At 36.1% G+C, this 25,291-nt stretch overlaps 1 protein-coding gene across 5 annotated transcripts in view; it reads right to left on the bottom strand.

The window, feature by feature from the left end:
- Nucleotides 1–25,291, bottom strand: part of pip5k1ca (phosphatidylinositol-4-phosphate 5-kinase, type I, gamma a) — a 65,415-nt gene that overhangs the window by 9,315 nt on the left and 30,809 nt on the right. For all 5 annotated transcript variants that reach the window (XM_039766713.1, XM_039766714.1, XM_039766716.1 and 2 more), the window contains exons 2-7: nucleotides 15,072–15,103; nucleotides 13,470–13,562; nucleotides 10,410–10,540; nucleotides 7,658–7,775; nucleotides 2,983–3,135; nucleotides 1,855–2,154 (exon numbers count right to left, since the gene is read on the bottom strand). In XM_039766713.1, the coding sequence (XP_039622647.1) occupies nucleotides 1,855–2,154; nucleotides 2,983–3,135; nucleotides 7,658–7,775; nucleotides 10,410–10,540; nucleotides 13,470–13,562; nucleotides 15,072–15,103 (827 nt within the window). The remainder of the gene's footprint in view (nucleotides 1–1,854; nucleotides 2,155–2,982; nucleotides 3,136–7,657; nucleotides 7,776–10,409; nucleotides 10,541–13,469; nucleotides 13,563–15,071; nucleotides 15,104–25,291) is intronic.

Below are 25,291 nucleotides of genomic sequence, written 5' to 3'. Positions count from 1 at the left end.
GGAGGAAGAGGATCTGAGGGTACGGGAGGCAATGGGAACATGGAGGAGGTCAGACAGATATGGAGGGGCAAGGCTGTGGAGAGCCTTAAAAGTTAGTAGGAGAATTTTGAAATGAATTTGGAACTGAACTGGAAGCCAATGAAGCTGCTGCAAAACGGGAGTGATATGGTGAATAGAGGGCATTCTAGTAATGATGCGGACAGCCGAGTTCTGGACCAGTTGAATCTTATAAAGAGATTTGTGAGAAAGACCAAAGAAAAAGGAACTGAAATAATCCAGACGAGAAGTGACAAGGCTGTGAACAAGGATAGCAGTGGTGTGGGGAGTGAGTTGAGGGGCGAATACGATTAATGTTACGCAGGTGGAAATATGCAGACCGGGAGATGTTATTGATGTGGGACTGAAAGGGTAAAGTACTGTCAAGGATGACACCCAGATTCTTAACCTGTGGGGAAGGAGAGACAGAGGAATTATCAACAACAAATGAAAAATGATCAGTTTTGGATAATGTTGATTTTGTACCAATGAGGTGAACCTCAGTTTTGTCACTATTTAATTTAAGAAAGTTTGAAGAAAACCAGGATTTGATTTCTGCTATGCAATCAGTTAGGGAGGAGGGTGGAAAGGAAGCAGTAGGTTTGCTAGTGAGATAGAGCTGGGTGTCATCAGCATAACAGTGGAAGGTAATGTTATATTTACGAAAGATATTACCAAGGGGAAGGAGGTAAATAATGAAAAGGAGGAGCCCCAGGACAGAGCCCACCTGAAGTAACAGCGGTGGGTTGGGATGTGAAAGTTTTAAGCTGAACAAACCGAGTGCGGCCTGAGAAGTAGGATCTGAACCAGTCTAGTGGAGTGTGGGTAATGCCAATCGAAGTTAATGTAGTGAGAAGAGTAGTGTGACAAATAGTGTCAAAGGCTGCACTCAGATCAAGGAGGATGAGAATAGTAATTAAACCAAAATCAGCTGCCATTAGGAGGTCACTAGTAATTATTATAAGTGCTGTTTCTGTACTGTGGAGGGGACGAAAACCAGACTGCAACTGTTAATATAGATTATTTTGAGATAAATGAGAGTGAAGATGAATGGCCACTATTTTTTCAAGAATTTTGGAAATGAAGGGTAGGTTACAAATAGGATGAAAATTACTGAAATTAGTCAGATCGACACCAGGTTTTTTCCAGTATTGGGTTATCGCAGCAGTTTTAAAAGATGAAGGAACAGTACCAGTAGTGAGAGAAGAGTGAATTATAGCAGAGATAAGAGGGACCAGAGAGGGAAGGCAGGCTTTGACCAGAACTGTAGGGAGGGGGGTCCACTTGACAGGTGGATGGCTTAGACTTACAGAGAAGATCTGAGATTTCTGAGAAAGTAGGAAGCTGAAAAGAGGAAGATGAGCGAGTTGGTGGGTGAAATTCAAATGAAGTACTGGAGGAATCCATACAGAGAGGCTGATGAATCTTCTGGATTTTTTCATTCAAAAAGGACATAGGGGAATTACAAAATTCAGTTGAGTAAAAGGTGAGAAGGTAAAGAATCCAGGGGTTGTATGATATTGTTAAGTAATGAAAACAATGAAAATAATGTGAGTATAATTGTTAGATTTAGTTTGGGCAATACAGTCCTTGTAATAAAGCATATGGTTTTTGTACATCTCTTTGAGACCTACAAACTGAAAAGTAGGACATGAAAAGTCTAGCACAGTAAGTTGGATGGCCACAGAACAATTCAATGTGGATAGAGCTGGGAGATAAAATGAAGCTAGATGGAAGGCAGTCTTAAATCAGTAACAGTCAATTTGCTTTCTGCATTTGTTTGGCCACTAGGCTGAAGTTAATAACACTGTTACTTACCAGGCAATCCCTTTGAAGTGTTTTGACCAGTGCATTGTAGGTGTCTGTATCCAGCATGAGACCATCCTGCAAGTCTTGCATGAAGTCCAAGTCCTTGAAAGTGGGACTGGACTTTTCACGCTCTTTCTTGGAGGCTCTTCGCTTGTAGGTGGAACCTTTAAGGTCATACTTAAGGTGCATGCGGACCACTCGGGGCAAGACATTGTTCATTACAACCATCCGAATGTTTTTACCACCTGACTGAACACAGTAGAGGCCATAGAACTTGGGTAACAGGGTGCGAGGATTCTGATTTAGGTTCTAATCAAAGAGAAGACACACACAAAAAAAAACTATGAGTTAAGTAGATGGAGATGAACTTTGCCATTTCCTTCGACTGTTGGTGCCTTGTGTCTTTGTCCTTATGTTTCAGAGCAAATCTTATAATGCTTACCACATTAGTAAAGTGTGGTTAAAACATAGCAGAAAGACAAAAGTAGAAATCAACCAAGAGTATGAAGGAAAGGGACAAAAACATGTCATAAATTAAAGAATACACAAATAAGACAAATAAGCAATAAGACAATTCAGACATAGTAATAGTATGTAAAATGGCACATAACCCAATGGCAAAGCCCAGAAAACAATGTATTAGAAAGAATTAGCTGATTTTTACTGTTCTTGTTAAGCAATTGTAGCCCTAAAGGTCACATTCTATAACTGTTAATCACTTTTGAATTTTAATAATTTTAAGTTACTTACTGAAAAGCTGGCTCATGAATGAATTTATTTATTGTAGAATAATGAAATCATTTGCTTTTGTTTTTGAAAAATCATTAAACTGTTGTCTGTAGGAAGCTGCTAATTTGGGGATCAAACAATATAGTGAGTGATATATTTTAAGGGTCTTATATGATCTTGGCTAATCTAAAAAAAATATTTAAGAAGAGAGTGCACCATAAGAGAGTTCATTTCAGATACAGCATCTCCTTTGAAAGATGTTTGGATAGAAACACAAACATTTGCATAAATTAGTTCCAATGTGTAACACCAAATAAAGGTCAAACCTTTAATTTCACTTCCACCTTCATCAAATGTACTCTTAAGGCATCCTAGTTAAAATAACAGCTGCCTCAGGGTATTACTTACCATGTAGTAACCAGGTAGCAACTTTTGCAGAAATTCTGCCTCCTTATGCATCACAGTCTTGATGATGAATTCATCATCTTTGGTGACATAGAACAAGGACCCACTGGCTCCTGGATTGGACAGCTCAATCAAGGGTTCATTGCATAAAGAATACTAGGACAGACAAAATCAGTTTTCATTTTAGTGTCTTTAGGCCAGCTAAACAACAGATATAGAAACAAAGTTCCCTACTTTGGTGTCACATAACTACAGCAATGCGGCAGTTGAAATTTTCATATGTATAAAAGTCAACAACCTCTGACATGCTAAAGGGACTAATAGGAAAATATTCAATGATTTGGGTATTACAGAAAGAACTTCAAATCTCAGAAAAATGTAAAACTTTTTAAACAAAGAAAATCAGTGTATTTTATGTGAGTAGTACAAGCAAAAGCCAGAGCAGAAAATAAATATGGATATTTACACCACATGTCAAAAGAATATCATAGGACAAAAACCATTATCACAAAAGAACTGGAACTAATTACTATGTGTTATTTAATATACAAATAAATAGGAACAGGTACGAGGAACAGAAGAGAAAATGCAGAACAGGACAACAATATGAAAGAGAGCTATAGCCACAAGGGATATAGACAAAAAATTCAAGGTACTTTGAGAGGTAATTCCAGAAACTGGTTTGGTTCAGCAAAGCAATTGTAAACTTTACCTATAAGGACGCAGCACACTAAACTAGCCGGTCATTTTGTGCAGGAGGAGAATGGACTGGCCTATTAGCTTAGAGGAAGTATATAAGAAAGAGCAAAGTAGACTCATCTTTCTTAGGAGACTGTTTTCCTTAATGGTGGTTTTGACATTCTTTACGTTCTATAACTTTGTCATGGAGGTGTGATTTTCTATTCTGTGGTGTGCAAGGTCAGTAACATCACTTCAAGAAAGGCCCACCAAACCAGAAAGCTAACTAAGGCGGCACGCTCCATTATGGGAAGCACTCTGGATCTGCTGGAGATAGCAGAGGAGGAAAATATGAAAACAAAACCAATGGCTGTTATGAACAATGCTGCACATCCTTTCTCTGTCACCCTGACAGTGAGGACTTTTAGAAAATGAATTATTCAGCAGATGTGTGTCAAGAAATGCTACTGGGGCTCCTTCACACATACAGCAGTATGCCTTTATAATGCCTCACTAAGTCAAAAGTTTTCTTTTTTGTAATTCTTGTGTGTATTTGAGGGGGTGGTGTTTGTTATATTTCTTAAGCTTCTATAGAAAGCTAAATTTCCCTTGGGGCAAATAAAGTCCCATCTATCTATCTCACAGGTGAAGCTGATATCACAACAGCCCCCAATATTATGTTTCTTCATTGGAATCATGTTGGCAAATTCTTAAATGCATTATAAAATGATCAATATTCAAAAAGTCATCACCATGCAATGTAAATTAGTAACCGTTACATGTCTGAAATATACGTCTCATGTTTACATGAACATTTGTATTTTCTCAGGTAAGGTGTGGAAATATAAGCTTGTCTATTCACAGGCAGTAGGCATAACAGGCTACACTGGGTATATAGTCCTCTTTCACTGAGCAAAAGGTAGGGAAAATGTTGATTTACACTTGAATACTGGTAAAAAAAATTTGAAATGTTTTAATATTAGCCTATCAAGATGAAGAGAAACCTAGCAGAAAACCTAAATAATCTGATATACCTTACTACATATATGACTTTTTATAACTAGAAGAAAACAACAAAAAGTTATCAAGTGCATCCATAAGTATCATTAAAAATACTTTGAATTTTCAGATAACGGAACAAAATCTTTTAATTTTAAATTGGATGCATGGCAGTGACTTTATAATAACAACTTGGACTGTAAGTATTCATGCTTCTGTAGCACACTTCCATTAAGATTTTCAGATGTTACTTTTAAAGTTAAATTAAGATTCGACTTGTGGTTCCATGCTCACTTGTAAATACTTCAAATATTAAAATACCACCTACATACGGATAAGGGTAATTTGTGGAGGCATTTTTAACTTTGTTTTCTAGAGGATTATAGCTTCACTAACTAATGCCATTGTATTATTTTGGTTCAGTGCACAGCTCTATATGCTAGCAGTGAAAATATTACTTGGTATGAAATTTATTAGCTCCTTAGAGATGGGTCTGGCTAAGGCTCACTTCATTGGTCTCTTTTATGCCGAGGAATAACAAAGAAGGAAGTTACTTTGACAATTCTGTATAGAACACTAATATAAATTATGTTTAAGATCAGGTGGACTGATAAGGTATAAGGTCCATTTTTTTTGTTACTCAGAATGTCTGATATGTACTTGTAACACACATGACCAACTGAAATTGTCTTTGTGGATAGCACAAAGAACATTTGTCAATCAAGTTTTTTTCTTTTTTTTTTTTTTTTTAAACATAAAAGGAACAAACACTTCAACAAGTTACTAATGTAGAAGAATTCAAACTATGTAATTGAATCTTGCAAAATATAAAAGCCTACAGCACACAACTGAACTGAGGTGTTTTTTCTGTTTTTTTTTAGGGTTAGGTTAGTACCACCTTTCCCTTGTTCTGAAATAACACTGTACACTGGTCTCTGTGGATTTTTCTTGCTGAGCTATAATAAGCAAAGAGTATCAGCTTAGCAGTAGTCCATAAGAGGTTTTCATACTTTTATTTTTTAAGAATTCCATTTTTGTACATCAGCTACACATCTAAGTCTCTATTCATATTGTAGTTTTTTTGAAAACATTTATTCTTTGGGGTAGAATTTTTTCCAGTTGTCTACTCATAAATGTATTTAATGAGAACTGAAGAACTTTAGTAATATGGCATGGCATTTGTTTTTATTGTACTGATATTACTACAAGATTAGTCATTTACTACAATACACAAACTTATTCTATTATTTTGTTTGAAGCAATTATAATCATGATAGCAGATATTTTTAATGTGCTGATGTTAATAAATGATGCACAAACAGTATAATTTAAATGAAGTGGTGACAGCAAGGTGTTCTGAAAGACAGAACTTCCAAATCAGCACACAGGCACAGATTATCACAGATGCCAGTTAACATACTAACTGGACTGCTCCAATGCACAAGTAGTTAAGTCCATCACATCTGAGACATACTGCCTCATTTGTTTGCTTTGCTAATAGCTAACCTGTCAAGAATATCTAATCCAGATATTTCTTAAAGACTGTCAAGATTTTGCTTCAACTACTATGTCAGTAGGTTGTTGCAGATTCTCACATTTTTTTGCATAAAGAACTGCTCCTTGGCTTTAGTCCTAAATGATCTTCCCCTTAATTTCCACTGGTGTCCTCAAGTACATGATTCACCCTTAAACTGAAAAAAAATCTCCTGGATATACTTTAGCAACACCTTTGAGAATTTTGAGGACATGTATTATATTCCCATGCAGTCTTTTATGCTTGAGACTAAGCAGGTATAATTCTCTATCTGTCCAAGTAGGATACATCTTTAAATCCTGGGAGGTACTTGGTTGCTCTCCTCTGCAGAGCTTTAAGTGTTGCTATGTCTTTTTTGCAGCCTAGTGACCAGAACTGCATACACAATATTGCAGATATGGTATCTCTAGCATATTATATAGTCTGACAATAATGTCTTTTGATTAATATTCAGTGGTCTTTGTAATATATAACATTTTATTTGCCTCTTTAATAGTTTCTGCACATTACTTAGATGATCAAAATGTTGTGTTGATGTAAACCTCAATTATTATAAAGTAACTGTATAGTAAACTGTAAAGTAAAATAACTGTACAGTTGATGCTATATTTCTTGTATGTTCACTCACAAACATTTTCCCCACCTTTTTTTAAATGATCACTCTCACCATGTCTATATGACATTCAAAAGGCACATTTTTTAGGTTAGGCGTGTGTATGATCAAGGTATGTGTCCGCCTTGTGGGCAGTCCTGACAAGATAGACAATGGCTTCCCATGAACCTTAACCGAATAACTGAAAACATGTGCTGTCCAGAATAGTAATGGTTGATATACAAAACCACAACACTTAATGTAATGGAATGTTTGTCCCCAAAAACTATCTACATAGTTTCTCTCCTTTACACAGCACTTAAAAATGTAAATGGCCACATCCACTATATTTAATAAATTGCTTATCTCTGTTATGACGTACAGAGTCATATTAACCAGGTCTGTTTTATAACATTCACATTGAAATTTTAACAGAGATAAGCAATGTATTAAATACATATATATAGTACCTGAACAAGAATGACCTCAATATATTTTCATATCCTTGTTTAGCTTACACTTTTGGTCAAAACAAATTCAACCGAGACATGTGTAGTCCAACTGCAATCATACCATTTACAGTTGCAGCACTATCAGGTGAACAAAATCTCTCAGAGTCAAACCAGTTAGTGATTGAGTAAAAAAGGCCAACTATGTAGTGTACAATCCAGCTCATTAGCCACTAGGCCAAAAAGTGTGAACTGGATAAAAAGACTCAATTAAAGTTTCAGTTTTCTCAATCAGACAGCAAATGTCTCTGTAGACAATTCAGTTTGGGTGCAAGGATACCAATAAACGGTCAATGTCACAGACTGGCATAAATGTAAACCAGACATGGCATGGTTAGGTCAAACTCAACAATGCTATTCATTTACCAGATAATCATCAGGCCGGATGCCAAAAAGCTCTCTGAAATAACGGAAGGCCACAGGAGCATAAGTCTTGAAGCGGAAGTCAGGAAAGTGATGTGCTGGTGTCAGGTTACTGCCTTCACTGCAGATAAAAAACAAGCAAATATAAGTGAACCCCATTCAGTAATATTCAGCAGACAACTGTACTGGAACCACATCAGTGCAGTGGCAAGATCACAACTTACTATTCCTTACAATATCACATATTTTTGATCCTCATTATATTTGGATTTAACTTCTCCTGTAAAACATTCAGAGGGGCCTAACAAAACTAAGGAGACAGATACAGTTATCCCCAGGAAGATACTGCTAAGTCACGTGGCCAGAACAAATATCCTGCTGTCATTTTAGAATGGACTTGTTCAGATGCTGGGTGTCCACTAAGTAAGTATAATACATAAAATTTCAAACTGAAAATGTGCTTTTGAAAGTGTTAGAATACAGAAATTGGAGACCCATTAGTGTAAACAAACAATACATGCACAATTTTACACATTCAAAGCTGAATTATGAAAATGCAGAAAAAAAGTTAAAATACCCTAATTTACAAAAAATAAAAAAACACATACATCATTACCAGCTCTGACTATGAATCAGCTCAAAAGATCAGCCTCTCTAGCCATTTTTGGCTCTTTATTTAGAATGGTCTGCATGCACCATGCACCTGCAGGCACCTGCACAAACCAAGCACAATGGTTGGGATCATTTTATTTGATTTTTCAAATGCTTTTAACACTACCCAGCCTCTCTGGTTGGGGAATAAGCTCAAAGTGATTCACATAAGATGTTGCCATACTGGCCTAGATAATGGCTATTTAACTGACAGGAGGCAGTTTACGAAGATCCTGGGTGGCGTACTAGAGATGGTAGTCAGCAACACAGGAGTACAGCAGCAATTTATGCTATTTACAGAAAGCTGGTTAAAGACGTGAACATCACTAATATTACGGAGTTGGTGGTGGAGCCATTAAATCAGGCACCATAACAGGGAAAGAGGTTAAGGAAGGAAACAGCTGTTGGCCCTTGCAAACTACAGACTGGATTGGATGGACAACAGATGTATTAGACAGTTCTTTCTGAGAAAACTTAGTTCTTTAAATGTGTGAGACAAGCTCCTGGAGATATTCAATCAGTCCATAGTGGCCATTGTACTGTTCTACGATACTGCCGTGTCCTGCTTCAGCTAAGGTGTGCAACATCTGAATGAACTGATCATGCAGGACAGCTGCATTACAGGACTGACCCTGAACTCACTGAAAGTAGTGGCAGAAAAGAGGAGGATGGTCTGTTGTGCCCATCTTCACCCTAGTCAGTTACAATATGCATTGGTAGAGGAACGAGAACACTTTATATACATCATCATTATTATTATATTGTGTGTAAAGTTTGGGTCACTGCACTTATATAACAGTTTGCACTTTTTTCTTTTTATTGTTTTACACGGTTTTGTTACATTGCATCCATTCTTCCATCTATAAGAACACAATACATTTCAATAAAATAACTCTGCATGAAAGTCACTAAAATACATTATCACTTTACAGTATAATTAAGAAAATAATTTGCTTGAGTTAACTATGAAGCTAGAAAAAGGGGTGGTGGGTTTCAAAATATGCTTGCATCCAGGAACAGTGTGTTCACTGTCAAATCTCAAGCTAAGGTTTCAGTGCAATATAGGTCAGTCCTCTTTCCTTAACCTAGGCTGTCCGTTCTTACCATGCATGTTTTGCCTTCTATGCTAGTGGAAGTGTCTCCAGCTTACAGCTGATACAATCTACCACAATGTGAGAGTAAACAAGCATTATAATTTGAAGCACAGATAACTTAGACTGTAACCTCATGAGCTGTGTGTAATTCAATATAGACCCTACCACAGACTGTTTTGATTGCTGTGTCATTAGATCTGCATGGTTAAAGAAGCTGGATTATGTCCATTCTTAAGTAAGACACACACTACTTAATGATTGAGATGAAAGTAATAAAAACTGTGTTGGGTATTAAAATCCAAAGGACAAGTGCTATGGATTCAAAACTGATTAATTTTGACAAGTCAGTTTGCACTAGCAGACTAACAACAAATAACTTAAAAGTTAATAAATTGGCTGTTACTGAAGACTATACACTGGGTCAGTTTAAAATACTGCCTTCTCAACCGGTGCTGCATCGTCTGCAATATACACATTGTTATAGCAGAAATACAAAGAGAAATGCATGTACTTGTAGCTAATGCTTGAAGTGAATATTATCCTCTCCACAGGGAAAGAGGTGTTCTTATATATTGTAAATTCAACAATGATGATTGCAATTGGAAGTTCAATTCTAATCAATCCCACACAACACTTAGAACTTTCACCTTCCAAAATGCATATTAAGCTCAGCTTTCTATAATAGCATCTTTAAAAGAAAAACTACTTGGTGATTAAGCAAACTGCAGTAAACCAATTCATAAAGCACAAATGTGATACTTCCAACCAACAAAACTTGAAGAATAGCTGAATGGATGTCTTTGTTTGAAAGTGTTTTTGTCATTTTTCTAAACATAATTTGTAGCTTTCAATATCAAGAACACCCTATTTGTATTCAGTTTTGCTTCTTACATTTACTCAAACCCCACACATGTCCACCTCATTCGTATCAGATCCTTCGGGCATCTGTTTTATTAGCAACAGTTGAAAGTTCATACCATATCATCTATGTACAAAATAGATTTGATTACCTAGGGAAAAAAATGCTTTCTACCACGTAGAAGTCCTGCATCAGCACATCCCTCTCTGGTTTAGAAGTGAGATTACCCACAGTGTACCCAATCCCAAGCTGAATAGCACCTTTCAGTGCTGAAGAAGTGGTCTGTAAAAGAGACATTAAAAAAGAAAGTTGCAAAAGGTTTGAATGGAGACCCCACTACTTATGAAGACATTAATTTATTATCTTTATTGTGCAACCCACAAGACTGACAGATCATATTTGCCACCATCCATTATTTTCCCATTAATTGTCATGGTTACCATGGCCTTGAAAAGAATTTCTCAGTTTTTAATTTTGTAAACTCTGTCATCATACTTAATTAACAAGTTTAAAATGGTAATAAAGCACACCAAATGCATGCCTCAGCTCTAATTAAAACAGAATGATCTCATCCTTATCAAAGCAGCATTAAAATTCTGAAGAGAGATCCACTCCCCAGAACACATATTGCTTTTGTAATCTATGACTTTTGTGAGTTTTTCTTTCAGATTCTCCCTGGCATCAGAGGTTTAAGGCGGCCATATATGCTTGATAAAAAAAGGAGTTTAAAATAGGAAGGGAAGATATTGGTTAAATGTAACCTATGATTCCATTTCTGTAAAGAACAAATTGCATAGACACTGAAATTTGATCTCTCACACATTGTAATTTTGTAAGACCCTGGAGAGGCAGGAGAGAATTCCCTCTCGCTCAACTGACCTGAGAATTCCACCAGGAACAACTGGGGAAAAAGCTACTTGGTATATGGTGGTCTCATCAATCCAACTTAGAATGCTCACACAGCAAACCCAACCAGAAAAAAAGGATTGAAAATTAATAGTAGGTGTTTAACTTTAGTATTAATTGCACTAAAGATTTTTTTTTTTTTTAAATGGTCATCATGCTTACGTTCTAGTTTGGAAGTTTTAGGTTTTTTTTGTTTAGGCAACCCACTGCTTGTGTTATGTTTTGTAGGAAATAAGGGCATGCTTTGACTGCTCCTGGAAATTATTGTGACTGACCATTCCTAGTGTATATATGTTGTTCACCACCAGCTATTTAAATTCCCTCCTTAACGTTTCCAGACCCAAAGGGGTGTAGGCATCAGCAATTACAGACATAAACAGCAGCCTTTATTCTGAAATAGCTACTAACTCTATAGTCATGGCAGGCTGCCAGCACTTGAATGAAAGGAAAAACGCAAAGGTCTGCACTAGTATACTGGTATCCTTGACAAAGATGAGTACAAAAGCTCTATAAAATAAACAAAATGTGTTATACAATACTACGTTGGCCTTACTGTGTAGCTGGTGTGTGTATGTGCTCACCCTGTGATTGACTGGTACTCTGTTCCTGCCTTGATCCTTATGCTAGCCAGGACAAGCTCTAGGACCCCACACGACCCTGTTTAGGTAAATGTAAGTTAGAAAATGACTGACTGACTGTTATACTTGATACCTAAAATAACTGAAACACTAAACTAAACTTTATTGTAACGCTATTAATTAATACTACAGTGTAATTTCAAAACAAATATTTTTAAATGAGTAATACTTGTTTCTCTTCAAAAATAGCTGCAATAGATATTCTGTTACCTACACTAAAAATGGAAAGTAAATGTTTTACGTGACTCATGTTTACTTTGACAAATAGAACTTATTTGCAAGGAGTACTTTGGATATACCAGGTATTAGATAGAAAGAAAATGTTAAATATACCACATAGCTGCAAAGGGGAATAATCATGCAATTTTTAATTTCCTAAAACAGTGGATTAACTACCAGGAAGGAGTTGTAAGTGCATCTTGTGCCCATAAACAATAAAATGATGGTGAAGTAGGCAAAAAAACCTTCAATCCCCAGATTCATCATGGGTACTTCAAATCTCCAAAACATGAATGGAATGGTAAATTCACAACAAAGGTCTGTGTGGAACTGCTGCCAGAAGAAAATTACTCATTACAACAATACCAAACACCATTGGAACTTAGATCCTGGTTGCAGTGTATGATTAGATAGGTACAAAATGAACTCTTAGGCCACTCCTGCAATCTAGTGTGTGGAGTAGCGTAAGAGAAGAAGAGATGCACATACAAAGTAATGAACCATGCCCCCCATAAAATATAAAGGTGGAGTACTGGGGTTGTTATTTTTTTGCTGCTGGGAATTCTTTTAAAACCAACAGCAGAATGACCTCTACTACATAACAGGATGCCAAAATGAGACATCTGCTTCTGTCAGATAGGAGTCTGCATCTAGGTCACAGATGGAGCAAAAGCATGATGAACTTAAACAAGCCTCAAAATCAAGCAATGAATTGGGTAACTTAAAATAAAAACAATGTTTTGCAAAGGATCTCTCATTCTCCAGACTAAAACTATTACATGTTCTTTAGTAAGAATTTCTCTGGCCATCTATTTTTATAGATCTATAAGGACTTGCAAAGACTATGCATAAAATAACAGTATAATATGTTACAAAACAGTCCAATACCACATTTAAAATGACAAGAAAATACTTTGTGTTGCAAGTAACAGATACAGGAGATTCAATGAAATATTACAACATATACTTTTAAGGAAAAACACAAGTACTGCTTATTTAAAAAGACTTCCTTTGAAATACAGTAACTACTAAACAGATGTCTGTAATTTTCATGCTGCCGAATATAATATGGCTTAATATTTGCTTCTATTACATACAGCTTTTTTGCTGATTTTAATGAAGATTGGCAAGGATTCTGGAGTCCACTGCATATTCTGAATCGGATATATTCTAGTAGCCAAAAAACTGTCAATGGGAATTCTGGTTTCAACTTTTCTTCACTCAAAAATTCCATCGACCAGACTGCACAGTATATTGTAACAAAAGTGCTTTGAATATGATTGCTTGATGATGAAATTCATATACATTCGACTGTATTCACAATTAGAGAGCAGAAACCATGTAATCCTCTAAAATGGCTTAACATAGAAAGCAAAAATGTGCAGGCCCAAGTTCAAATTCATTCACAACTCCTGTTTTGAGTTCCCATCAGTCCTCAGCGGGAATACCTTTTTGTAAGTGGTCTCTCCAGAGGCATCTACTCCACGATGGCCAATCTTTTTTCCCGGAGCACCAACCTGCTGCCCTGAAGATGAAGGCATCTGAAAAGGAAAGAAGAATTAAACCAATGATATTAATAAAGATGGCCACGACCTCTGTAGTCGATATATAAGAGTGAATATCCCACATAGTTTTGCTTTCAAGCTATGCAGTACTGAGATATAGCTCCAAAAAGAATTACAATATGTGAATAAGACAGGCAGCAGCTAGTTTTGCTGAAGCCAGATGTATAAAATATACACTTGGTAAACTACAAATGAGTTTTGCTTAAAACTGTGTGGGAACAATTAGATAGCTCACTGACTGCCACATATCTAAACCAATCCAATGCCTCAAGAAGGTGGCTCTCAAAGTAGGGGTGATGATTTTGAACTGCAAAGAACAGAGATGATCTCATTAACCTGGTCCGATAGAGAGCAAGCTTCTGATAATGATGAACCATCTGTAGTCGAAAAGTCTCCTAAAAAACCCCACTAGACATACAGTATAAACGTGTGTCGTTTGTGCAGACAGCACATTGCATAAATAAATATAACTGTTTTTAAAAATAAACTGATGCAAGGGAAAATCTGTAGTATCAGATTATACACTGGCATTCAATGGCATCAATGGACAAATGGTAAACATGAACGATGTGATGCCGCAGGTGTTGTGTTCACACTCTTGTCCAGCATTAAGACAATAGTGTACAAGTCAACATAAGCTTGAAATAACAGGCAGCTATATTCATGAAAATGTGAAAAGCTAAATATGCATCTGAAGTAAATGGTGTGTCACTCTGTCAACTGGAACGCTGTTAACATAACTAATAATGAAGAGCCCCAGGAGATGCAGGTTTCAGTACTCAAAAACACCTGAATCAGCAATCTGTCCAACAACACCTGTAGAGCATGGACAAGGCTGCACAACATTTACTGTACATCTCAATGAACAGCTAAAGAAATTTAACATTACTGTCTAATTGGAAATGCAAATATTCCATGACAATATAGATACAATGCTTTGAACGACTCTGTAAAACCGTAGAGCACACTGTGAATCTAAACTCTATTTGCTGTTATATAGCACTATATATTATACGGTGACGCAAAGGTTAAACTGAGATAAAAATATTGTATCAGACAGTGGTACTTCTTAAACATGTGGAGCCAAGTAACTGCAGTGGTCTATGTGTGTGTGTCTGCCTGTCTCCACTGTTGTAGCGCAAAGTGAAAATTCATTATTAAGCTTCAGCTACCTTGTGCTGCTGAGCTCCTGAATGGATAACAGCAAAAATTTGCTTTTTATTTTCTCATTTGCTCTTTCCTTAAAACTCTGGTGGCAGTTTAAAATACACCGACTGGAGGAACTGGGGGCAGGTGTTTTAGGAAGAAGCCCTGCAGGTGCAGGCTTTGAAGTTCAGGACTGCATTGCAATTCACTACACACATTTTAACAGGCTGTCTCCAAACATGTATTCTCATTTGAGAATTATGATAGCCCCGTGAGACTAGATGCCAGCAAATATTTATATATTTTATATAAATATATTTATATTTATGACTTTCTCACCTCAGCAACATAAACCTTCGTACTTGCAGTATCTGTAGAGAAAAAGGAAAAAGTATTAATCAGATTGTTTTTTTGTCAACAGTGGTTAAAAAAATTAAGCTATGTAACTTCTATATTTAGGGAGAGTGGAGGATTTATGCATTTTTAAAGGACAATGAGAGAAAAAATATTTGTTGACTTGCAGTTTGTTTATAAGCCAAACATTTGCTTCTTGTTTTGAGAAGCATTTTCAAACAACTGAAGGAAATTATACTAGCACTGCTTATTCCATATTAATTAAAAAGCTGGTGCCCACATCTCTTAAGATTATAGAAATCTGTCAATAACATCAGGTGGAAGCAGGACTTCTATGGTGAGAGAAGGTCTGCCTCATTATCTCAGCAGGAAGCAAATTCAGAGCACAGTGGGCAGCTGCTTTTTACATGATGGGCTATCTTCAGATTAAATAGCATTCAGTGCAACATAAATGACCTCTTCTGCTTAAAACATGTGATCCAAGAGACATGAACTAAAAATATTAAGAAACATCTCAGACAAACACATACACAGCATTTAACCAAATGTCTCTGCAGCAGCGCTAAAGGTGTGAACACAAGACATCATGTGAATAAGTGAGGAGAGAAAGTGCTGTTTCTATTTCTCCTTTTTCACGTCACACAGTTTCACAAGTTACTTCCCAGTTTTCAGGCTTTTACAGAACAGTTGTTATGCTAAATTGTTCAGACTTCAACCAATGCTTGATAAAATTGTTCAGTCTTCAACCAATGCTTGATCTAGTTAAAAAGTAATTCAAACTGCTCATAATAAAAGCAAAACCATGAAAGCCCCAGTCTAAAAACAAATTTCTGATATTGTGTCTCTTGTCTTTTGGTATCAGTGATCCATCCTAGTCCTTGCTTCTGCAGCACTGAAGGCTTTTAAGAAAAGCAGTAATCCATCACTATACATAGCTTCCTACAACCAAAACATGTAATTGGTACCTGAAATGTCTGTCAATTTTGATGTCCTTCATTAGTACAGCCCAGCCAGTATTCATACCTTGCAAAGCCTTTGGTCAGTTCAGTACTAGGTAAGTAGTGGCTGCAGGTTTTTGTGCAACTCATTTCACAAATCAGCGAGTTACCTCTTACCTCTAACTGATCTAATTATTAAATTACCTGGATTTCTCTCCCCCCTCCCATTATTTTTTCTCCCATTCACAGAAGCGTACAAGTATGGTATTTTTATGTAAAAGAAATGTAGAAATTTGGATCTTTTGCCATAGCTTTTAATGCTTATCTTCCTTTTATCATTTTCTTTCAGATTAATCTTTTTTTGTGGAGTTTTTGCCCTTAATTGTATCCAAATAATGACAATTAGTGATGAACAGTGCAGAGACAGGTACAAATGACACAGGCTGCTAAAGTGGAGTAGCTGATTCAGTGTCATGGTCGTGTGTGTCAATTAGTAAGAAAAGACTTAAATCAAAAGTTCAGTTCAGTGGACTACTATAACTGCAGGTGTTCATCCCAACCCACCACTTCTTACAGCCACACTCCTGCCTATTTCCTAGTTTCTGCCATTCTTTTTTGTATAAATCCTGACTGTAAAAACTGGGTTTGCTAAATTTGAATGCAGAAACTGTTTATGTATGTTACACTGAATTGAACAATTTTTCTTGCTTATTAATATTTTGCTTTTTTAATTTTCTGGTTATTTAACCCATATTGTACTAATTACTACATAAATAAATGGTACTGAAATATATGTCTGCCTTTAACATCTGGTGTCTACACTACTAGTCAGTATTTGGATACAATTAAGGGAAGAAATTCCACATAAATGTAAAGTTAAGCATTTAAAGCTACGGAAAAGATATAAACATACACATTTCTGAATTTCTGTTATGTGCAAATATCATACTTTTTTCTGAATACAAGATGAAAAAGGCTACCTAAGAGTGAGTAATTGATTTTTTTTTTTTTTTTAAACTGTTTGGAATGAAAATCTGCAACTACCACTGCACCTCGTGATGAACTTGAGAACCTCTGCCCTGCCTTGTTGAGTTGTAGTATTTCTGTTCACACCATTACACACAAATATTACTTTTGAAGGTCATTACTTGTGAGTGATAACAGGCTGATGTATGTTCTTTAGGGAAGTAAAAATTCAAAACATTGAAAGTATTTTGTCAAGTTTAAAATAAAAAGAAAAATGTTGGTTTGGAGTAATAGCAGACGGAGCAAAGGCAGATGCACCCATAAATCACAATGCACCTCATCATTTACTCTCACTCTACAGCTTATACATACTGTTCTTGAGAGAAAGTGACTTTACAGAATTCTCATACTTAATTTATATTATGATTTTGTTCACGCGTCTATTGGACACAAGCCACCCTTCAGCTTTGGGCAGACAACAAATAATAATTGCTTTAAACCTGCAAAGCAGCTAACTATTTTTTGAATGTAGATTTCCATGATAATTGTTGAATGAGTGATCAAGGATGCTAGAAGCCTGACTTAACTATTAAATTTGAAGGTGAATGTTTCATTTTTTTATGCTTTCAAGGAAACAAATAAAAGCAAAGGAAACAAGTAACTAGCACTAGCACAGTGCAAAATGATGAAAAACAGCAGATTCTTTACATGGCTGGTGTTCACTCAAAGAGATGTTTATGACCCCCAGGTCAGGTATATCATCACAATGCTTAAATATATGATACGTAGTGACATCAAGTCTGAAACTAGCAGGGCAGCGGTGTGTGCTTTGGAGGCAAAAGCTGATTTATCAAATGTGTAGTCACCAGTGTTACAAAGCAGTCATTCTAATTTACTGTTTCAAAAAAAAAAAAAAAAGGAAAATTCAAAGCACAGATACATTGTACAGCTGCTTATATGTTTTTCTACAGCAGGTGAGCAACATACTCAGATTAAGTGACTTGCTCTGGGTCACTTACTGAGGCGAAGGCAAGAATTGAACTGGCAACCTTGTGATTTTAAGTCCAGTTCCTTAGTCACTATAACACACTATCTGCAATGCCTAAAATATTAAATTTTACTACTGAAAATGAGTCTGAAAGAACTGCAGCCTTAGATTCTATTTTTTCATAAGTGATAGTTGCAATAATAATAGTAATCTGCCATGAAAATCTTGAGAAGTGCATTCTTAGTGTTGATTGTAACTCGCTCAACCTCAAAGCTACTATAGCTCCATTTTTTACATTTTACTTGCACCTTTAGATCTCCTAATATACACACATCAGCATAGTTAATTGTGAGTGATATTGGCCTCCGTTCAACTATCAAAGTGTCAACAGACAGATAAGATTCACAAAAATATTATAAATGTAATCATTTACTTTTGATGCCAAAATCCTCACCTATGAAGTATATAGCCACAGTTCCAAAAACCAGACAGAGCTTGCTGGCACACCTGTCACTTTGCACCTTATGCACAAACAAACATAACCTGGATAAGCACTCCTTAAAGGACAAAACGGTGTTCTTAAAATAACTTCTGTCTGGCAGAGAGTACTGTGTATGATCAAACTATTCAATTGACAGGTCACCAAACACAGTGAATTCTAACACTCATTTGCACGAGTACAGTGGTCATATCACAGGTTTCTTCCAAAGGCTGTTTGTTTGAGAGCATGAACAGAAGTGATACTTAGATGGTTTCCAATTTCTGTAAGTTGTAAATAATCAACGCGTTCAGCAAGGTGATGTTCCCACAGGTGTTGTATCAAACTACAGATACTAAGTTCACTTCTGTTCTCCCTATACTAGACCTTCTCTTTGCAGAATTAACAGTGTCAGTGCACTCACTTTCTCATTTTCTTGTCATGTTTCAGTGATGTATAAATTCAGACAGATTACTGTTTGGAGGAAATGTACAGTCAGTTACCTATAAACTAATTACACATCAAATAAATAAACAGCCATTATTTTATACTGCATCTTTCTGTAGTGAATGAAGTATTTTACAGGTACTTATACACATCTGACAATGTACATACACTCATTATTGGCCAGAATGTAGTGGTAATGGAGAATTTAAAGTTCCTGGGCACCACCAGTTCCAGCACTCTAATACGGGAGGTCAGAATATCTTATGTTAAAGAAATTCAGAGGCTGTTATTTCTGATTTAGTAAAAGAATTTTGGAATGTCAAAGAGAGCAATCACTAGTTCCCATAACTCAGTTAATAAAGGTGTGTTTACCTTCTCCATTACAATATTATTTCACAATCTCTTTCTGCTGAAGACAGGAAACCACTTGCAGAAAGTGCACTGGGTCTTTTCTAAAAACATCCCCAAAGTGGACTGATGCTGCCTTTTCAGACTGAAATGCCATTAAGATCTTTTCTGACTCGTCACATGTTGCCTGTCCTCTGCTGACTCTTGTTCCATTGGTTAAACAACTTAAGTCTGATCAAGTTTAGGACTCACAAATTTTAAAAGGAATTCATTCACAAGCTTTGAGATGCATGAAGATAACATTGTATGTCTTAAAGGACCACTACAATAGTTTGTGTTAAGTCTGTGAGCTCGTCCTTACAAAGAACTTTACATTTTTGACCATTTGTTATTTTGAAGTTTTACGTAAAATCGTTTAAGTTAATTTTTCCCCCCACATCAAGCGCAACTGACGACATCGAATGACAAAGCAAAAAGAGGATTTTAGAACATTTTTCCATAAAAAAAAAAAAAAACAACTTCCATTTTTAGATATCGAGCTTCACTTTTCACATGGCGTTGGTTAAAATTGTTTTTGATTTTAAAATGTAAAAGTTTTTGCCTGAATGAATAAGTATCAGGAATGTGTGGTACAATTTCCTTCATTGATGCACTCTACAGACTAGATGGCGTCATTCAACATCTGCTACACAAGTACCCCCACTACAACTTCCTAATTCCATCAACTTACTTAACTCCACAAAAATCCCCATTACAAAAAGCTACCATAAACACCTATTCAAACAGGTTCATTTTTACACCAAGGGGTGGAGATAAACTAACTATTACTGGAGGACCTTTTAGCTTTGTCTGAACTGATCAAATGACAAAATTTTACAGAAAGGTTGATTAACATGGGGCCAACTTAACCTGGTGTAATCTTTACTGAGACGTGAATGCATAGCCCGTAAAAAAGTTACTGACATGAACAATTTGGACCACACTAAAATTAGAGGTCCTCCAGTAACAGTAACTTCACCACACTTCCTGGTGTAAAACTAATCCTGTTGGAACAAGGCTTTAAAAATTTCACATTGGATGGAAGAAGTGATACGGCAAATTGATCAAACAAGGCAAGCTCTGAACGTAAATCTCACTATATGCTGCTATTCACAGCTTACTGCATATTCCTGTTTTAAGATGGGCGACTTGGGCTAAGGCTGTCTCTGTGAACAATGCTGTAAAATTGCAGAGTCAAGCATACAAAATGTGACCATATTACATAAGACATAATAGCATAAAAGCAAGTGAACCAATTATAAGAGACCCAGGCAATGATATGCAAGCCTCCCTCTAGTATAAGAATTTTTCCAAATAAACCTAAGGCACTCTCTTTATGACCACATAAGGCTGTATATTAATATCAGAAACAGAAAAAAATACAGTAATATTAATTTCTCCACTTTACTGTGTGTTTAATGTCATTTGTGTTTTTATGTATGTAAATATTTTATAGTTTGTAATTTACTATTACTACATTTTAGTTGTGGAGAAATGCAATCCTATACTCGGCAAACTATTAAAAAAAAATAAATTGAGTAGTATGCATGAATGCAGTTTTTACGTTTGCTGGTGAACATCACAGTGGTTAACACTGCTGCCTTAGAGATCCATGAAATGGGGTTCGAATTCTGGTTAGGTCACTTGACATGTAACTTGTACATTTTCTCTGTGTCTGTCAGTGATTTTCTCTAGTTACTTCACTTTAACTGGCTTAGCGTGGCAACATGCGAGTGCATGCCTGAAGGAGTAATGGACTGGACAACCAGGGTTAGTTCCTGCCTTACATGTGATGCTTCCAGGAAAAGCTCAGGCACACAGCATCCTGAAATGGACTAAGCGAGTATGATGGAGGTGCAAAAAAAAGCCAGGAAAAAAATACAGTACAAATCCATAAACTAGTAATTTTCAACAATAAATTTAGTTTTATTTAAAGATAAAAGTGATGCTGATGGTGGATGTCCTCTTTTTGAAGTCCCAAAATATCATCTCCATATCCATAGCCATCCTGGAAAATGCAGTATAAATAAATTAATCCCACTAAATTCCTGGGAGGAATTCCTTTGCCCTTCCACTTGGTGTGTCAGTTGACTTCGCTAGCACACTATACATGTATCATGCAAATGAACAATTAATGACACAAACTAAGCCTGGTAGAGACTTGAAACAGGGTTATACAGGAACCATCAATTATAGTAAGAGAAGAATATGTAAATAAACAGAAGGAAAGTAACAGAAACAAGATGGCAGCATTATGACAAAGGGTGAGATCATGGGAAAAAACATTAGTAATTAGCTGCTTAAAAGAAAACAAGCTGAACAAATAAGGTAAAAGGGGGGCCAAGGTTATTATAAGGAAGAGTAGATAATATGTATATTACTTTTTGAAAGACTCCTGTTAACCTGTCAAAATCAAACAAATGCAAATGACATTTGCATTATTCAAAAGATATACTAATATCAAGGATGCACCCTTGCTACTTGTTGGTACTCATATCAGTCTGATACAACCCTTCAAGGTACTACTTTTCTTAAGAAAAGTTACAAAACTGTAAATTGGCTGGAAGTATATCAGTAAGTGTCTGGAGTCTTCTTCTCATACTAAAGACAGGAAGAGCCTGTAGTAGTGGGAAACTTATGACAACCAGGAAAGAAAAACAAACATTTAATAGAAAAATAAGGGTTAATATGCTACATTGCAACATTTCGTTAGGCCAATTACTATTGTTAGGGGATTGACAATGGAATTTCACATGTCACCCCTTGATGCTTTAAATCCCTGTTTAATTAACTTTCTGTCAGTGGCACTGTGTCTGGCTACAAGCACTTAGATTGCACTGTACTTCCAAATAAACTTTAAAAGCTAACAAAGTTACTCCTGCATTTGAAAGATTTTTTAGATAAAAAACAAAGCTATCAACACCAGAAAATGAAATATACATGTTGGAGAAATGTTGATGGTAGTTGTAGATTCTATAAATGTTAACACTAGCAATGTAAAGATCAAAAGACTAGAGTGTAAGAATTGTACTGTACCCTGTAAATGTGGGAACACTAAACCTGAGTATCAACAAACATCTAGATTAAGCCTGTCCATATTTTTGGATGGTTATCTTATATTGTCATTTATAATTAACAAACCATGTGACCTCTAGAAGACAAGTAATAGAATAAAAATATTTGCTATCTCTTGCCCTATGTGTACCTTCAGAGCTTTTTCCTCTGTATCCGCATGTGTCTGAACCTCTCATGGCCAGAGCTCCTTCTCTCAAGCATGCTTCTATAAAGCCTGCCTCTCAGACTTTGTCGTTATTTTTGTGGCACCTTTCTCATGTTGTGTTCACTTTTACACTTCCAGTCTATGAATGTAACTCTTTCAGGATGCCACTTATTCCTTTCCTTCTCTATGTGTCTCAAACTTGCACTTCCTCTTTCAGTTGCATCATAAAAGCCAAATCAACCAACCAGATTGCTCTGTGGGACAGGACACACACTCACACAACTTAGGGTTTTATTATGTAGTAGATACTGATAAGATAAAACTATTTAAAAGAAAATCACAATGGAACCTTTAGTATGTTCAGTAATTTAATTTGTAAAGCACATAAAGTCTCTGTGTCTCAATTTTATATGTAAGCATCTAATATATATCTCACTATGATATTAAAAACGTTTTCTGTCATGTCCGTGTTATTCAGCCTTAACCACTCCCCTACCCACTGCTTGCCCAATCATTACTCCTACCATGAACATCCTTTCTCCGTACCATCTCATGCTGCTAACTCACACTTCAATGCGGTCAGTTACAATGGCAAGGCAGAAAAGCAAATTATCTATTCAAGAAAGTCAAATTTTAGACTGCGATAGAAAAATAGTATCAAGAGCCAATAATGAACGTTAAAAAAAGAAAATGAACAAAAAAAATAGCTGCATATAATAAAAATCAAGAACAAAGAATCATCCAATAAATGAGAAAGAGAAAAATATCCCGAACAATATGTGAACAGAAATGCAAAAAAGCAACGTTTATTGAATGTAAACTAGAAGATAAAGTAATTCATAACAGTTTTTGAAGAGACATTAATGTAATTAATTTTTTATTTACTTTTCATTAAGTTTTACTTTTTTTACCTCTACCTTATTACTTTTACTTTTTACTACATTTTATTATTCATTGGTATATAAAATTGACAGCTGTAGTGTAATACTCAAGTAATTGATTTTCTATCTATAATAATTAAGGACCAAACCGTCTTCCTCCCGCACCCCACATACCCGGCTATACACAATCTTTTTAAATACAATTACTTTGTTTAATGAAGGAGCGCCCCGACACCCTTCAAGTGGCTCAGCCGCAAGATAGTGGGGGCCCAGGGCCCATCCCAGGGGTTTGGCGAGCGAAGCCCCCTAGTAGAAGTTTGAATATCTGAGCAAGTCCAAAACTACTGATGCACATAAAAATGATGCTATTTTAAAAAATAATTAGTTTTGTCACATTACAAATAACAATTCATGTTCACTGTAAAAATGCTTATGAGATAAAGAGGATTATCAGAGAAGGACTGGAACAGAAAATTTCTCTATATGAAGATGATATGGTACTGTATATATCAGATCCACAAAATACTGTGCCTAGAAGTAAACATAACAAGTAGACATAAAGCTCTTTAACAACAAAAGTTTGCCTTCTGTATGGAAAAAAATAAGCAAGACTTGTATAAATGGTCTACACTTCACCTCACTTTAGCTGGAAGAATTAACACTGTCAAGATGAATATCCTTCCTAAGCTTCTTTTTCTATTTCAGAAGATTCCAATGAACATCAATAAATCATTTTTCAGGAAATTAGATTCAACCATAACCTCATTTATTTGGAATTCAAAACATCTACATATCCAAAGGACGACCCTACAAAGACCCAAGGTGGAAGGTAATCTGGCTCTACCTAACTTTCAATTTCATTACTGGGTGGCAAATATGCAAGCTATAAAAACCTGGACATTGACACAAATAGATGAACATATACAGGCTTGGTCTGCAATACAAATAAAATCCTGCATTACTTCTTAATATTCCTTGCTTTGTACCCCAATAAATACAAGTCATTGCCAATATACTAATAACCCCATTGTGCTTCAGTCACTCAGAATATGGGACCAATGTAGGAAGTACTTCAAGACAGAGAAGCTTGTATCTATGGCACCACTGCATGAGAACCACCTTTTTCCACCCTCTCAAAACATACACAGTTGTTAATGTCTGGAAAACATTTGTGATTAAATCACTTAAGAGATTTGTACATAGACAACGTCTTTGCATCCTACGAACAATTACATTCCAGATTTAACTTTCCAGCAACACATTTCTTTCACTACCTTCAAATTAGAAACTTTGTTAAACAAAACCTGCCTGATTTTTCCTCACCTTCCACCTACCTTTATTCCGGAAAAATTATTGATCAGTCTTGAGGACTCGCACATCATTTCCGTAATATACAAAAACATTTTTCAGTCCTTCCCTTTCAAAGATCCAAGAGTACAGTGGGAAAAGGATCTCTCACACAACATCTCAGAAAAGGAGTGGAAGGTAGCAATGCACAGAATTCACTCGAGCTCCTTATGCACAAAGCATTTAATTATTCAACCTAAAATTATATGTATAGCACATCTGTCTCGTTTAAAATTGTCTACAATGTTTCCAGGGCAATATCCAACCTGCGAACGTTACAATCAAGTTTTAGCCTCATTGGGCTATATGTTTTGGGCCTGCACCAAATTAAGATCATTTTGGACCAAAATCTTTAAATGCCTTTCAGACAACCTTGGTGTCACAATCCCTCCTAATCCACTAACAGCTGTGTTTGGTGTATTCCCAGATGGCCTTAAAGTGGAGAACAACAAGCAAACTGTAACTGACTTTACTACTCTATTGGCATGTAGACTTACAGTATCTTGTTCAACTGGAAGAATCCTAACTCGCCTCTTTTAAGTCAGTGGGTAAA

The sequence above is a fragment of the Polypterus senegalus genome, chromosome 10, assembly GCF_016835505.1.
Source record: "Polypterus senegalus isolate Bchr_013 chromosome 10, ASM1683550v1, whole genome shotgun sequence".
NCBI classification, from domain to species: Eukaryota; Metazoa; Chordata; class Cladistia; order Polypteriformes; family Polypteridae; genus Polypterus; species Polypterus senegalus.
The sequence above is the reverse complement of the archived record's forward strand: the minus strand, read 5'-3'. Positions and strand labels throughout refer to the sequence as shown.